This window comes from Lampris incognitus, chromosome 15, assembly GCF_029633865.1.
Source record: "Lampris incognitus isolate fLamInc1 chromosome 15, fLamInc1.hap2, whole genome shotgun sequence".
Taxonomy (NCBI): domain Eukaryota; kingdom Metazoa; phylum Chordata; class Actinopteri; order Lampriformes; family Lampridae; genus Lampris; species Lampris incognitus.
The window spans coordinates 30,137,748-30,154,750 of NC_079225.1; the positions used below are offsets into that span (position 1 = coordinate 30,137,748).

Consider the following 17,003-nt stretch of genomic DNA (forward strand, 5'->3'; position numbering starts at 1 on the left):
AATTATCATCGTATAACTCTACCATGTATATGTATATGTAAAGTAATTCAGATCTCTAGAGGAAAATTAATTTGCACATAATATGAAAAAAACACATTTTGTAATAGAAGACAGTCTTACCAGTGAGAACACTCTGAATGATGTCTTCAGTCTTTGCTGATGGTTTCACTGAACCTGGAACAGGAGAAATAATCAGGACAAGCTCTTTTGAATTGGTGTTTGGTGGTATCGTAAGGCTATGTGCATTCATTTTGAAACCTGACCGAGACAACTCAGAACTAAATAACTCCCAAGTTACCAAGCATTTCATTTTTGAAGATATGAGTGCATTACAAGGTTTGGGAGCCAAGTATCTCAAGTAGAACAATTTTTAGCCCCAACTTGAGGGAGAGAAGTCTGTGGGTATGAATGCTTTGAAACCGACATTTGAAAAAAAAAAAAAAAACCCAAAAACATGTGCTAATCAACATGTTTAGACACATACAGTGCTGCTTGAAAGTTTGTGAACCCTCCAGACATGGTCACTGTTTTTGTAAAAAACATTAAAATAAGCTTATTACACATACATCCAAATCCCAATTTGTAAAGGACACCTTCCAAATAATGGACACACACACAAAAAGCGATATATTTTCATTATTTAATTCAACAAAGGTGGTTTATTTCACAAAAACGGAAAATTTAACATGTGCAAAAGTATGTGAACCCTTGTATTAGTAGCTTGTGGCTCCTCCTTTTGCAGCCATTACTTCAACCAAACGTTTTCTGTAACCACTAACCAGTCTCTCGCATCTGCTTATGGGGCTTTTTGCCCACTCCTCCTTGCAGAACTCAGCCAGTTGAGAGAGGTTGGAGGGACATCTGGTATATACCAACTTCTTCAGGTCTCGCCACAACATTTCAATTGGATTAAGGTCTGGACTTTGACTGGGCCAATCCAGAGTACGAATCCTCTTTCTCTGAAGCCATTCCTTTGTAGTTTTGCTGGAATGCTTTGGGTCATTGTCTTGTTGCATAATCCATTTTCGTCCCAGCTTCAACTCCCTGACTGATGGCAGGAGATTCTGGTCAAGAATTTGTTGATATGCCGGAGAATTCATGGTTCCTTGGATAATATGGAGTCGTCCAGGTCCAGAAGCAGAAAAGCAGCCCCAGACCTTCACATTTCCACTACCATGCTTCACTGTTGGGAGGAGGTTCTTTTCTTCATATGCAGTGTTGGCTTTTCTCCAAACATGTTGGTTTTGATTGTGACCAAATAATTCTATTTTGGACTCGTCTGTTCAGAGAATGGACTTCCAGAAGGCCTCTGGTTTGTCCAAGTGCTCTCTGGCAAAGTTGAAATGGGCAGCTTTGTTCTTTTTTGAGAGCAGAGGCTTCCTTCTAGCAACCCTCCCATGAATGTCATGGCTATTCAATTTTCGTCTGATTGTAGACGCATGCACATTTGTCCCAGACGCTACCAGGGAGGTCTGCAACTCTCTAGAGGTGATGTGTGGGTTGGCCTTTACCTGATTTATTATTTTTCTGGTGCTTCTGGGTGATAGTTTTGATGGGCGTCCACTTCTAGGCAGAGTTGCTGTCATGTTGAAGGCCCTCCATTTGTAAATTATTTGTCTTACAGTGGATGGATGGAGCTGGAATCTTTTGGAGATGGTCTTATATCCCTCCCCAGACTGATGGGCTATCACTACCCTCTTCTTCATGTCCTCGGATATCTCCTTTGCTCTCGGCATTGTTGATTTGTATGGGACCACATTGGTTTGGTTGGTTTCCTCTCTCTTTTAATTAGTGCAGGCCAAACCCTTTCCCAAGGATGTCTCATTTCATTGGTCTGCTTAAATGATTAATTAAGCACCCAAATGTGTTTCACCCGAGTCTGTTACCTGCTTGACTTAACCAATGCAGCTGGGGGTTCACTTACTTTTGCACATACACTAATTCCATGTTTCATGTAGTTTTTGGGCTACTTAAACAAGTCCCACTAAACAAGTACATGACATTGATAAACATATATCTGACATTTCATAAAAACTGGTGATGATAGAATAAGAAAATCATGGTAAAACAACAGAAAAATCTAAACTGCTCAAGGGGTTCACATACTTTCAAGCAGCACTGTATATAGACATTATGTATCTATTCACGAGGTAACAATTACACACAATCCATACACAACTTTTACAAGCAGAACTTTACAGTGTTAGTTATAATGGCTTATGGGGCATTACAGACACCACAAGCACATTATGACTGCACTTTAATGCTGAAAATCACAATGCTATAATTTTACAAATTGTACAATAAAATAAGCTTTGAACACTCCCTGAACAAAATTGTTTAACATTAAGAGAGAGCATTGATAAAACCAATGAATGTGATGACATGTGCATGTGCATGTTCTCGCATGATTTTTATGTAAGAATAATGCAAATATACTTCCACTGCGCCCAAACTGCACTTACACTTCCTTATAATGCATTTGGAGAGAAGCCTTAATTTAAGCACATAGGGGCAGTTGCAAAGGAACAGGGGTACCTGCAGACTGGGGCTGGTGGCCACCCAGAGATGGGGGTTTGGGAGTGATGATGGGTGTTTGACTCAGTCCGTTCTCTGCAGGTAATGCGACCCGCTGGTCCACCTTGGGCTCGGAGGGGGCGTCACCACCTGCTTCTACCTGCCCATCAAATGACAATGCCACAATTTGGGTTAGTATTACCTGTCAATCACCTAAAATAGAACTGTCAAACTTCAGCCTGCCAAACTTTTACCAAAAGTCAGTATAGGGGACAAATGGTTGGCAGTCACATGCAAACTTAAAACTAGACACATTTCCCATCTCAGGCACACAGATGCAGATTTCACCACTGCTCAAAACCTGAAAGACTGAAAAATCTTCCCTCCTTTCCTCTTTTGATGAGATAGAAAGTTCTTTTAACGTGATTCTTGCATTTTTTGCATAGCCTTATTTTTATGAGATTCAAGACTGAAGGGAGTTTATTTGCCATATAAATGATATATAAACATGCCACGTTTGCCGTCACAGTCCGACAAGTGATATAGCTTGTAGTAGACACACTAAAGACAATGAGGTCCATGTTGCATGTTGTGTACAACCAGTAAAGATGAGAAACAACAATAACTATAGCTTAGTAATAGTAGAAAAACAGATCTTGATGGTTACTGATAAAGTGCAGGTTGGTCAAGTAGTAAAATATTACCACTACCATGCATACCTACATATACTATAGTGCCCAAACAAAAATTCCAACAGCAAAATTTCAAAAGTACTTGCAATATAATTTGGGAAATGTATGTTCTTTGTGTCTTTCTTCCAGCAGCAGTGTCGGGTGTCAGAAAAAACCATGTACCTTGGTCCTGCAGGATACCTTGTAGACATAGCTTTGGTAACCCACTCTAAGCATGGCTCCACGAACCAATTGTCAAAAGGCCTTTTTATTTCTCCTAGATTCAGCTTTATCATTGGCTATTTCTGGCTGCTTAGTTCTTCCTTCTTTCTTTCCCGTTCATCCACTTTCATCTCGCCAGTCCCCTCTGTGCTCTCTGTCTTGCCAGGCTCCACCAGTCTGACACAGGAGCTCCGCTCTGCTTGGAGACTGCTGCCATGGGTGCAGCACAAAGCAGCTCTCTATGGGCTTATCCCTATGGGTAATGGTATCAGCTGGCAAATCAGATCAAAGTAACCCAGATGGACAAACCACAGCTCGCCCTCTTGATTACCCCTGATGCACCCTTATCCCTCTTGTCTGCCACCTCTCCTCTCCCTTCACCTCCCTTCAACTATCATCCCTTAATGCCAGTGTTGCAGCTCAACTCCAAGTGGATCAAAGCTACTTGTACCCTTCCTCAAGTACATTTTGAATCAACAGTTTCCAAAACTGAGTGAGGGTCCATTAGGGAGTATACTTAAATGTGTCCTAGATGTGTCTGCAGGAAAGAAAAAGGTCACATTTCCTGATACAACATTGGTTTGTTATTTTTTTCTGAGCTACTTGGCATTTACATCAGCTAGCCAAGTTGAAGTTCAAACTGTGCTAAACATAAAGGTCACATAGCAGGCCGTGGTTAAGGTCATAATGTTGGTCTAGTTGGCCAAATGTCAATATTTAAAAAAGTAGCATACTTGGCAGTTGTTGTGAGCTCAATACTGACCTTAACAGAAGAATTGGATAAATTTTCAAAAATATCAGGCTTGAAACCAAACAATGATAAATGCACAATCTTGTGTATTGGATTCCTGGAAAATATACAATTACCTACCAATTTTTCTATCAGAGGGACAAACGGTATCTGTAACCCAGAAAAGCTGAACAATATTACAAAAATAAACTTTGAAAGTAAGAAACAGAAAAAAAAATACTATCTCACTGGACTGGAAAATCTGACTCTAAATGGGAAAATAGCCTTTATAAACTCTGTAATAATACCACAGTTTATGTACAACTATACATAACTTCCTTATGCACCCCTCCAGAAGAACTGTATAAAAAATATGAACACAGAACATTTGCATTTATATGGAATAACAAATTGGATAAAATCAAAAGTGCAAAACTTATATGATAAAATTGAAGAGGGCGGCTCAAATCTTTTGAACCTAAAAGGATTAAACGATTCCCTAAAAGCATCTATCGTACCAAAATTATACCATAACCAACACTGGTTCTCAGCACGATTACTTAAAAGCTTCCACCCTATATTTGAGAAAGGGCTCCTTCCATATGCACAGCTAAACGTTACCCACTTCAACCAGCCACTGTACTTCAACCACTTATTTCCCTCGATGTCAGTTTTCATGGAAGAAGCTATTGAAAAAGGATTGCAGTACCTGTATCATCCCCAACACAAATTACATAAATTGTTACAACAAATATGGTTTAATAGTAATATGGTGATTGATGATCGTTCCTATGCACTACTACTACTACTACTACTACTTTCGGCTGCTCCCGTTAGGGGTCGCCACAGTGGATCATCCGTTTCCATCTCTTCCTGTCCTCTGCATCTTCCTCTGTCACACCAGCCACCTGCATGTCCTCCCTCACCACATCCATAAACCTCCTCTTTGGCCCCCCTCTTTTCCTCTTCCCTGGCAGCTCCATATTCAGCATCCTTCTCCCAATATACCCAGCATCTCTCCTCCACACATGTCCAAGCCATCTAAATCTTGCCTCTCTTGCTTTGTCTCCAAACTGTCCAACCTGAGTTGTCCCTCTAATATACTCGTTCCTCATCCTGTCCTTCTTCATCAATCCCAATGAAAATCTTAGCAGCTTCAAAACAATTATTAAACCTGCCGTGTGGAAGTTTTGTCTCCCCCTTCTGAAAGTGAGAGTAATTACTTCTCTTCTTTCAGCGTTCTCCAACGAAGAAAAGCTACACCAATGGTTATCAGTATTTGTCCTTGCCGTCGATCGCATTCCTTTTGAATTTTAATCTATCCTCTGGAGCATCAGAAAATTTTCTTTGATGCTTTCTTGCATTTTTCCGCCATAACGTTCAAGTCTGGAAGCTTTCTTGCAGAAAGCCCTGAAGGCAAGCCAATCAGAGGCATGCCAATGCTTTCGTCACACGGAAGTTCATTACTATCCATCACTTCCGTTGCGCCAGCACGTGAATGTCACCCCAGACACCAGATTTAAAACGCCGGTATACTATGACATACAGATATTTACCTGGCAGGGATAGGCTTAATCATTGTGTGAACTCATTTGGCAAGGGCTTGAATGTCACGGACATTAATTTATATGTAAAAGTCCCACATTATAGTTTTATATAAAAATATTGTATGTGTAAATAAACCCAGCCACTGAGGAGGCACTAGCCAGTGCATTCTTAGTGCCGGTCCCAAGCCTGGATAAATGGGGAGGGTTGCGTCAGGAAGGGCATCTGGCGTAAAATCTTTGCCAAATCAAATATGCGGATCATAAAACAGATTTCCATACCGTATCGGTCGAGGCCTGGGTTACCAATGACCCCCACTGGTATTGTTGGCCAGCAGGGTGCCGGTGGAAACTATGCTACTGTTGGGCAAAGGAGAAGGAGAGGGGGAAGGCATGTCCAGAGGCAGCAGGAGAGGAGGAAGGGTAGGAGTGTGGAGGTGAGAGTCAGAACTTTGAATGTTGACGCTATGACTGGTAAAGGGAGAGAGCTGTCTAATATGATGGAGAGAACGAAGGTAGGCATATTGTGTGTGCAAAGAGATCAGGTGGAAGGGGAGTAAGGCCAGGCGCATCGGAGGTGGGTTCAAACTCTTCTACCATGGTGTGAATGGGAGGAAAAATGGGGTAGGGGTAATTCTGAAGGAAGAGTATGTCAAGAGTGTGCTGGAGGTGAAGAGAGTGTCAGACAGAGTGATGAATATGAAGCTGGAAATCGAAGGTGTATTGATGAATTTTATCAGTGTATATGCCCCGCAAGCTGGTTGTGAGATGGAAGAGAAAGAATAATTCTGGAGTGAGTTGGCTGAAGTGGTGGAGAGTATAACCAAGGAGGGGAGAGTGGTGATTGGAGCGGACTTCAATGGGCATGGTAGTGAAGGGAACAGAGGTGATGAGGAGGTGATGAGTAGGTGTGTCAAAGGAGGAAATGTGGAAGGACAGATGGTGGTGGATTTTGCGAAAAGGATGGAAATGGCTGTGGTGAATACATATTTCAAGAAGAGGGAGGAACACAGGAGGACATATAAGAGTGGAGGAAAGTGCACACAGGTGGACTATATCTTATGAAGAAGGCATGATCTGAAAGGGATTGGAGACTGCAAGGTGGTGACAGGGGAGAACGTAGCTAGGCAGCAGTGCATGGTGGTTTGTAGGATGACTTTGGAAACCAAGAAGAGGAAGAAAGTGAAGGCAGAGCCAAGGATCAAATGGTGGAAGTTGAAGAAGGAACACTGTTGTGTGGAGTTCAGGCAGAAGTTAAGACAGGCACTGGGTGGTAGTGAAAAGTTGCTGGATGGCTTGGCAAGCACTGCAGAAATAGTGAGGGAGACCGCTAGGAAGGTACTTAGTGTGTCATCTGGACAGAGGAAGGAAGACAAGGAGACTTGGTGGTGGAATGAGGAAGTACAGAAAAGTATACGGAGGAAGAGGTTGGCAAAGAAGAAGTGGGATAGTCAGAGAGATGAAGAAAGTAGACAGGAGTACAAGGAGATGCAGCGTAAAGCCAAGAGAGAGGTGGCAAAGGAAAAGGCATATATTGAGTTGTATGAGAGGTTAGACACTAAGGAAGGAGAAAAAAACTTGTACTGATTGGCTAAACAGAGGGACCGAGCTGGGAAGAATGTGCAGCAAGTTAGGGTGATCAAGGATAGAGATGGAAATGTGCTGACAAGTGAGGAGAGTGTGTTGAGAAGGCGGAAGGAGTACTTTGAGGGGCTGATGAATGAAGAAAATGAGAGAGAGAGAAGGTTGGATGATGTGGGGAAAGTGAATCAGGAAATGCAGTGGATTAGCAAGGAGGAAGTGAGGGCAGCTATGAAGAGGATGAGGAGTGGAAAGGCAGTTGGTCCAGATGACATACATGTGGAGGCATGGAGATGTTTAGGAGAGATGGCAGTGGAGTTTTTAACTAGATTATTCAACACAATCTTGGAAAGTGAGAGGATGCTTGAGGAGTGGAGAAGAAGTATAGGTACCGATTTTCAATAATAAGGGCGATGTGCAGAACTGTAGCAACTTAAGAGGTATAAAGTTGATCAGCCACAGCATGAAGATATGGGAAAGAGTAATAAAATGTAGGTTAAGAGGGGAGGTGATGATTAGCGAGCAGCAGTATGGTTTCATGCCACAAAAGAGCACCACAGATGTGATGTTTACTTTGAGAATATTGATGGAGAAGTATAGAGAAGGCCAGAATGAGATACATTGTGTCTTTGTGGATTTAGAGAAAGCATACGACAGGGTGCTGAGAGAGGAGGTGTGGCATTGTATGAGGAAGTCAGGAGTTGCAGAGAAATATGTAGGAGTGGTGCAGGATATGTATGAGGGAAGTGTGACAATGGTCACACAAATGTTATTTATTTAAAATAAATAATAAAATAAGTGGGAAGACTCAGTTAATATAATAATTCCACGGAACGATATATCTAATACTATTTATAATTCAAACTTAGATGTATCGATACCTATAATACAAATACAGACGATGCATAGATTTTTACCCACCAAAAAGATGCTATCTATCTGGGGCCTATGACAAACTTGCTTGTGTAGGTTTTGCAATGATGATGAGGAATCGATCTTGGATTTGATGTGGTATTGTCTTGTTGCTTTATTTTGGAATCAAGTCTGAAAGTGGATACTGAACTATAATAAAAATATACTATACATTTACAAACTGTAATTTTAGGAGACTTGCATTGTAGCAAATCAGATATCAGTACCGTATTTCACGGACTATAAATCGCTGTTTTTTTTTACTCATCTGGCTGGTCCAGCGACTTAATACAATGTAATTTTGTCGAATACGCTACTTTTCAACTGAGGCCACTAGATGGCACTGTTTAATTTTGTGACTCTTGAAAATACTATACCACCCATAGAAATCGAATGAGCGTAGAACAGACATTGAACTGTTTGCTGTGGTCATTTGAGTGGTTCAAAATCAAATGGCGATTGTAAATGTTCGTACTACTTCGCTGCTAGTTTGGTCATTACTGCAAAACCTCACTTAAGTGAGTCCATGACTTCAAAAAAAAAAAACGATCGGTGACCTACATATGTTTTTTTTCCTCACAACAACACGTTTTTGCTGAGTGTGATTTATACGCTGGTGCGACTTGTAGTCTAGGAAATATGGTAATATTGTAATCCTGTTTGGCAAAGCATTCATAATAAAGTGGAAAATATGTACACAGCTTAATATATCAGATTTCAAAACCTATTTTAAAACACACTGGATGATAGAAAGATAAACATCAAAAAGAACATTAAAAACCTTGAAATTCCTAAAGGGATGGGGACAACTAAGCCCCAGGGAAGGATGAGAATAAACCAAAACAAAACAAAATGGCTTGTGTTTTCCTTCCCTGCAGGCATAGTGCTGCGGACGATAACGTCATGGAGCTGGTCCTTCCGTCCGATTTTTCCAAAGTATTTGACCATACTTTTTTTTTTCAACCCCCTTTTTTCTCCACAATTGTATCTGGCCAATCACCCCTCTCTTCAGAGCTGTCCCGGTTGCTGCTCCACCCTATTTGCCGATCTGGGGAAGTCTGCAGACTACAACATGCCTCTGTGGAGTCGCCAGCCGCTTCTTTTCCCCTGACAATGGGCAGTTTCACCAGGGGGACGTAGCGCGTGGGAGGATCATGCTAGTCCCCCCCCGAACAGGTGCCCCGACCAACCAAAGGAGGTGCTCGTGCAGCAACCAGGACACATACCCAGTACCCACAGCCGGCTTCCTACCCGCAGAAATGGCCAATTGTGTCTGAAGGGATGCTCAGCCAAGCCAGAGGTAACACGGGGATTTGAACCAGCGATCCCCATGTTGGGAGGCAATGGAAAAGACCGCTACACTACCTGAAAGCCCCTTAATAGGTGGTTTAATAGGCTGTTGAGTGGTGTCAAAATGACTAAATGCAACAGGCAGTGAAGCATAACGTCACATTCGGTGCAGAAACGTTTGACAGTGTTTTTGCATATTAACAAAAAATACGCCGAAACCCGAACCGAGCCGCTGAGGAGAGAGCTTTTTTTTATGAAAAAAACATGCATAACACATTTATTTATTTGTAACTCGGAGTTGAGTAGTTTTGACTCTTAATTTCTCAACTATACTCAGGTTATACTCAATTCCCTCTTCTTCTTTTTTTTTGTTCGAGTTGAATAAAATGCCAGTGAACTACGGGAGCGTGTGATTTGAGTAGTCGACCCTCATCAACACCCACATTCCCACATCGTCCCTTTCACCTCTTATTTACAGTTAACCTAATCCGTTTTTGACAAAGAGCAGGACAGCTTATTGCCTATGGGGAACACTCTTACTGATCAGGGAATGTTTGATGCCAGAGAGCAGACCACGTATACTGCACACATACACACAGACACACACACACACACACACCTCTTTGTCAACCTCTTCCTCTGCTCCTTCCTCGAGGGTGAGAGCAGCGAGCTGATTGGCTCTCTGCTCCATCAGGTTGACGTAGCGGATTGGATTGGACAAGGCCTCAATTACATCTGGAAAAATAAAAAGGGAATAGGATAGGGCAGGGAAATAATCTGCACAGGAAACCGAACATGCAGTGCATCTTTGTTTTTATCATCAATCATTCAGAGAAGGTTCATCAGCCTTACCTGCGAATGTGTCAGGGACATAGTCTTTTACTTCCACGTACACCAACAGAGCGGGCAAAGTTAGTGACTGATTCTTTTCATTCCTGAGACCAATGTAGCGATAACCTGCAGGAGGTGGAGACCAGATTTACCAATTCATAGTAGAGAATAAGGAACAACAGCTTGTATGACATTTCATCTTAAATATCAAAACGAACACGTGAATTTCACCATCAACACTATGATCAACAGTTTAGTTAATTACTGTGAAAATCCTTTGTGCTTTTGTTTAGTATCCCTTCTTTTTTTTACTGTTGCATAGTCTCCTCTATTGTTTCTGTACTATTTACAAATGTTGCTCTAACTTTTTCTTATTATGTATCTCTTACAAATTATACACACGTGCTCTTTCTCTTTGCCCTGCATAGTGTGAAGTTAAGATGTGAACAAGCAGACGAGAACTCATTACCTCCCTGTCAAAGTAAAGGCCAAGTGAATGAATACACTGATAAATCATGGCGGGTTCAGCTGACTGGGTAATGCATGATAGCAGCGATAAATCACCTGGACGAATGGCGGATACAGGAATGATGCGATGGCCAATGAACTTCCCACCTTCTTCAAATACTGCTATCCTTAATGACGCCAGGGAGGGCAGAACAACCTGAAGAACATGTACAAATAATATGATCTGAATATCCAGAGGCCAGGGAAAATCACTTTACTGTTAAAATGCCCATTGTGTAAATCCTCCAAGTAAAGTATTGTAGAGTAGAGAAGTGTATCTTCAAATCTCCAAGTCTTCCTTCTCTCCTAACAACAAAATTCCTTCAGGTGAAATGCAAATAATCAACATACAAAATAGATACAACATCCAGGAAAGCAGGACTTTAAAGGTGAGCATGCTCTCACAGTGCACTCTTACAATGGAGAAATTTTGTTCAGCCAAACAAGAGATCACACAGGATGATGAAATCTTAAGAATGTCTTCATAAAATGCAAGTCTGGTCAAAAGTCAGTCCAAAAATCAGAAAAGTGCCTTTGCATACAATATCATATGCAATTTAAATGCTTCTGGTGGCATGGCTTAACCAGGAACAATTTCAGCTTAAATGACACAAAATTCATTAATACTTTTGCATCGCTACATTTTGCCCCTCATCCTGTGAGTCTGGGCTTCAGACAGACAGTGCTCTAGCATGTGTTCTTCATCAAAAAACACCTTACAAGTACAACGACACAATGAACTCATTCATTCTTTAGTGTGAGTGGTTCCATAGGAAATGGTACCCCTAACCCTGGGCAGCATGAATGTGACACCCGCTCCACTGACTTACACTAGGAATGGAGCCCCTAAGGACTGAAAGTGTTGATATGCTATACCCATTGAACTCTATGGGAGGTTAATCAGACTGCTTGACTGAGAATATGATGACTGTGCAGCAAAGCCGGATTCTGACCTTCTTAAAGACAATGGCTTCCTCTTCCCAGACAGGGTTGATAGCGTTACCCTGGGACGTCTTGGTCTTGAAAGCTTTCCTCCTGGTGTCCACTGGCAGGCCGATCATGTCAATCTCCACATAGGTCCCCACCTTCTTATCTGTCAGTAACTGGCCTGAGATGATCTGAAAGGGAGTACAGAGAGAAGTAGAGAGAGAGAGAGAGAGAGAGAGAGAGAGAGAGAGAGAGAGAGAGAGAGAGGAATATCACTTTTTACTTACATATGTATAAAAAAATATTAAACAGACTGGCCCATGTACAACAGTGAAAACAGGACAAGCAGATAACACCACACACAGACATGCATGTGGGGGGGACACACAGGCACACATTCACATACTTGCCTTCACAGACAGTGTGTTAGCTACTATCCCATCCACAGTGCTCTCAGTGAAAGGGTCAAAGTGTTTGTCCGGCCGTCTCATGAACTCTGGCTTCAGCCTGTAGCCGCACTTCCCATTGTACTCGTACATGCCTAGATTTAGCTGCATGGACAGATCTGAGGAGCGGGGAGAGCCCAGTCAAAAGCATGTGGTTATTGACAGGCGTTGATAATTCATATGATAAGTGCATAATAGTGCAAACTGTGCATCATTAGGAATCAACACCAGTAAGCCAAAGTGATGTAAACAGTGCTTATCTTTCTTGCGACACTCATTTGTCATATTATAAGGAAAATGTTTCAGCTTGTTCTTACACAAAAATGGGCTTAATAGAATTGTGAATGTTGTCGTTTATTGAAACCAATCAGTACCACTATATACACAAGTTTTTCCAACCCCTTTACTGACTCTTGTTTCCAGTGGAGCATGACAGAAACTTTTTAGATCAGGGATGCATCAAAAAAGAAAACCCCTAACGCTCTCCTTATCAATATGACACATGCCTTGTGAAATTACAAATTCAAATGGAAATCGTTCGAATCCGGCAGCTGCCTCCAGCATAACCGGGCATCACAGTGAGTGCCAACGGCAGCACTCCAGGGTGGGGCACTGACAGGACTATTGTGTCCTGCCATAGCAAGAAGTGAATCTTACAGGCTGCGTGGTGTCTGTACAGCTGCAGGTGGGTCTGGGGGAAATGGTGTGGGTCTCCACACACGTTATGCTCCATCAGAAAAACCCGCAACTTGCGAGTTAAAAGAAGCGGTCGCCGACCCCATGTGTATCTGTGGACACACATGGCTATAGTCTACACCCTCCCCAGCTACTGTAGCGGTTGTGCAATGGCAGGACCACAGGCGAACAATTGAATTGGACACATCAAATTTGGATGGAAAGGTGAGAAAAATGAAAAAAAAAAGAAAGAAATAAAATAGAAAAAAAAACTAGCCTCTGACCCCACCTATTGTCTGGAAGTTGAGAGCCACCAGCTGACAGCCAGCATTCCAGAAGAGCTGAGGGTTGTAGTTGGAGGAGTCCACCCTGGTGCCTTTAGGGTAGATCCTGCTCAGCTGCAGCATGTTGTACCTGGACAGGGGCTGGTTAAGGACAGCATTGGATGGCCTGCAGACTACTGTTACCATCTTTAGATAGCGCTAATACTGGGGTCGTAGTGGTCAAGTCTGGACTCGGTCTCGCCTCCGGCTTCACAGCATAAAGACTCGGACCTGACCCAATGTCAGACAGTGCAAACTCGTCATAATTCCCCAAGACTGGTTGAGTACAAGTCTTGAATTAAGTTGTTTTTTGTTTTTTCTCACCTGATTGAAACGAGTATCAACGAAGAGAAAGAGAGGAGATCAATAAGATGCAAAATATTAAATAAATATTAGTATAGTGAAATTTTGACTTTTACAATGGTAGTAGATTACTACAGTTAAAATGGCGGCGTTTAACTGGACTTGCACTTTTCTGGTGTCAGTATTTACAAAAATGTTGGTCCCATTGGTCCTGAGTTGGACAGACCACCTTAAGTGTGGGCCTGGCTTGTGCTTTTGGGGACTGACTTGTGCTCCTCGGGGGCATGTGGGGCTGTTGCTCTGTGGGCTCCTGGCCCCCCTGTGGGCTCAGTGTTCCCCTGGACTCACAGTGCTTTGGGCTCTGGCTGTTCTCTTTGTCATGGGGTGTCTACATGACTGCAGGGCCCGTGGGTGCTGCAGAGTCTGTCTGCTGCTGCTACGATAAGTCGCGGATCTCAGACACCAGAATTTACTGTGACTAATCCCGTGCACTCACAGGTGGACACATCACATACACTGCTAGCATCTGCCCCACACACTCCCTGGAACACTCTCTGGATTAGATCATCCTTCTGAGTCCTTTTTTCCCCTTGTTTCCAGGCTTCTCCTTTATCGCCATAACTGTTAAACCCTGTGCTTTTGTCATCCCACATCTTGTCATCCAAAGCACGGCGGTATTCTTAATAATTAATAAAAAGATTGGCTTTGCAGGTGGAGAACCTGAACTCTATTTGCAGACTAACTCTGTCTAGGACACATTGGCGGGCAATTTCCTTGTGTCGTATGTATAAAATCTTCACATTATTTCACATTATCCCCACCAGCAGTCACGGCTGGGCTTGCTGCCCACCACTAAAGGATTATGAAGGACCTACTGTAAACTCCAGTCTGGACTTCTACATCATCTGACCATGTAACACAAAGACTCTGTGGGCACAACACGATTCTTGATCAGTTGTTTTCAAAAATTCTAGTTTTGGAAGCCAAATCATTCATTCTCCATCACTTTCAGAGCCATTAAGCTTTATTTAATAGCATGCATCGAAGCGTAACTTGAATAAAATCAAAAAGGATACTCCACAAACTCCACTGGGGATTTGGTCAGCTGCTCCAAAGCTTTAGTCTCCACGAAGGATGACATCTGGTAGCTGCGATTGACCTCTGTCGGGCAGAGATGGTGACACGCTGATCAAAGCGTCCCACTGATGACTTGAAGTAAGGCAGGGCAATAATTCAATATTATCATTTACCGCCTTTCAATGGTATTGTATTGGGATGATGGTTGGATATTGTCATATCATGATACAGTTTCGTTATTTCAACCATTGATAACAGAGGCTACTACCTAAAATTTCCCATAAAATGAGTACTGAAATATTCAAGGGAGTATTTGAATTTTTTTTTGATTTGATATTGTACTTTACATTACCAAGTAGTTCAATGTGATGAAGCTCAATTGGATTCTTAAAACAAAGTGTTTTTACATATATAAGTAGATATTGGGATATACATACAGATATACACTCACCGGCCACTTTATTAGGCACACCTGTCCAACTGCTCGTTAACGCAAATTTCTAATCAGCCAATCACATGGCAGCAACTCAATGCATTTAGGCATGTAGACGTGGTCAAGACGATCTGCTGCAGTTCAAACCGAGCATCAGAATGGGGAAGAAAGGTGATTTAAGTGACTTTGAACGTGGCACGGTTGTTGGTGCCAGACGGGCTGGTCTGAGTATTTCAGAAACTGCTGATCTACTGGGATTTTCACGCACAACCATCTCTAGGGCTTACAGAGAATGGTCCGAATAAGAGAAAATATCCAGTGAGCGGCAGTTCTGTGGGCGAAAATGCCTTGTTGATGCCAGAGGTCAGAGGAGAATGGCCAGACTGGTTCGAGCTGATAGAAAGGCAACAGTAACTCAAATAACCACTCATTACAACCGACGTATGCAGAAGAGCATCTCTGAACGCACAACACGTCGAACCTTGAGGCAGATGGGCTACAGCAGCAGAAGACCACACCGGGTGCCACTCCTGTCAGCTAAGAACAGGAAACTGAGGCTACAATTCGCACAGGCTCACCAAAATTGGACAATAGAAGATTGGAAAAACGTTGCCTGGTCTGATGAGTCTCGATTTCTGCTGCGACATTCGGATGGTAGGGTCAGAATTTGGCGTCAACAACATGAAAGCATGGATCCATCCTGCCTTGTATCAACGGTTCAGGCTGGTGGTGGTGGTGTAATGGTGTGGGGGATATTTTCTTGGCACACTTTGGGCCCCTTAGTACCAATTGAGCATCGTGTCAACGCCACAGCCTACCTGAGTATTGTTGCTGACCATGTCCATCCCTTTATGACCACAGTGTTCCCATCTTCTGATGGCTACTTCCAGCAGGATAACGCGCCATGTCATAAAGCTCGAATCATCTCAGACTGGTTTCTTGAACATGACAATGAGTTCACTGTACTCAAATGGCCTCCACAGTCACCAGATCTCAATCCAATAGAGCACCTTTGGGATGTGGTGGACCGGGAGATTCGCATCATGGATGTGCAGCCGACAAATCTGCAGCAACTGCGTGATGCTATCATGTCAATATGGACCAAACTCTCTGAGGAATGTTTCCAGTACCTTGTTGAATCTATGCCACGAAGGATTAAGGCAGTTCTGAAGGCAAAAGGGGGTCCAACCCGGTACTAGCAAGGTGTACCTAATAAAGTGGCCAGTGAGTGTATATATATATATATATACACACACACATATATATATACACACATATATATATACACACACACATATATATACACACACACAGCGATAATGCACAAAACTCCCTATGATTAACATGATAATATTTTCCATATTGCCCAGCATTAACTTGAAGGTGAGAGGACAATGAAGTCTGAATTTGATCCCTGCGGTAGTATAACACTTGCCATTGCTGTTAGCCATGCCTCTGAGCTGAAGTATAGAGTTGATCATAATATTGGTTTTATACAGACATGGAATCATACTTCTTTTAGGTTTCCATTCTAAAAAAGACTGACCATTACATGAAATATATACAATTGAATTTCTAAACGTAGCAGAAAAATGTACTTTTGGAAGCTTCGAAGCTGTTGAACTTGACTGGCTGGATGTAGCTGACCAGGTTGGACATCTCCTCCGTGGCAAACGCTTCACTGCCTGCCGTACCCTACACACACGCACACACACACGCACACACACACACACACACACACACTAGGGCATTAACATGGATTTGGAAGTCTCAATTGAGTGGGTTATTATTGACGGTTACACCAGACAGATATAAATTTCCCTCTCACCCTTTTTTTGGGTAGTGTGTGTCTTCTCAAGCCTGATTTTATTAGTCAACCAACAGTCTTTGCTAAGGACCTTGATTTATAGACTCAGGTGTGTAACTGTTTGGTTGGAAAAAAGATCTGCACCCACACCGGCCCTTTCTGGATCATGCTGCCCACACCGGCTTGGATTTTATTCTTCCTATTGAG

At 42.5% G+C, this 17,003-nt stretch overlaps 1 protein-coding gene across 1 annotated transcript in view; it reads right to left on the minus strand.

Moving 5' to 3' along the window:
- LOC130125085 (1-phosphatidylinositol 4,5-bisphosphate phosphodiesterase beta-1) overlaps nucleotides 1–17,003 on the minus strand; it is a 191,259-nt gene that overhangs the window by 32,288 nt on the left and 141,968 nt on the right. The window contains exons 17-26 of the mRNA XM_056294534.1: nucleotides 16,588–16,684; nucleotides 14,556–14,640; nucleotides 13,143–13,267; nucleotides 12,143–12,297; nucleotides 11,759–11,923; nucleotides 10,863–10,962; nucleotides 10,320–10,424; nucleotides 10,087–10,202; nucleotides 2,539–2,677; nucleotides 121–174 (exon numbers count right to left, since the gene is read on the minus strand). Coding sequence (XP_056150509.1) covers nucleotides 121–174; nucleotides 2,539–2,677; nucleotides 10,087–10,202; nucleotides 10,320–10,424; nucleotides 10,863–10,962; nucleotides 11,759–11,923; nucleotides 12,143–12,297; nucleotides 13,143–13,267; nucleotides 14,556–14,640; nucleotides 16,588–16,684 — 1,141 coding nt within the window. The remainder of the gene's footprint in view (nucleotides 1–120; nucleotides 175–2,538; nucleotides 2,678–10,086; nucleotides 10,203–10,319; nucleotides 10,425–10,862; nucleotides 10,963–11,758; nucleotides 11,924–12,142; nucleotides 12,298–13,142; nucleotides 13,268–14,555; nucleotides 14,641–16,587; nucleotides 16,685–17,003) is intronic.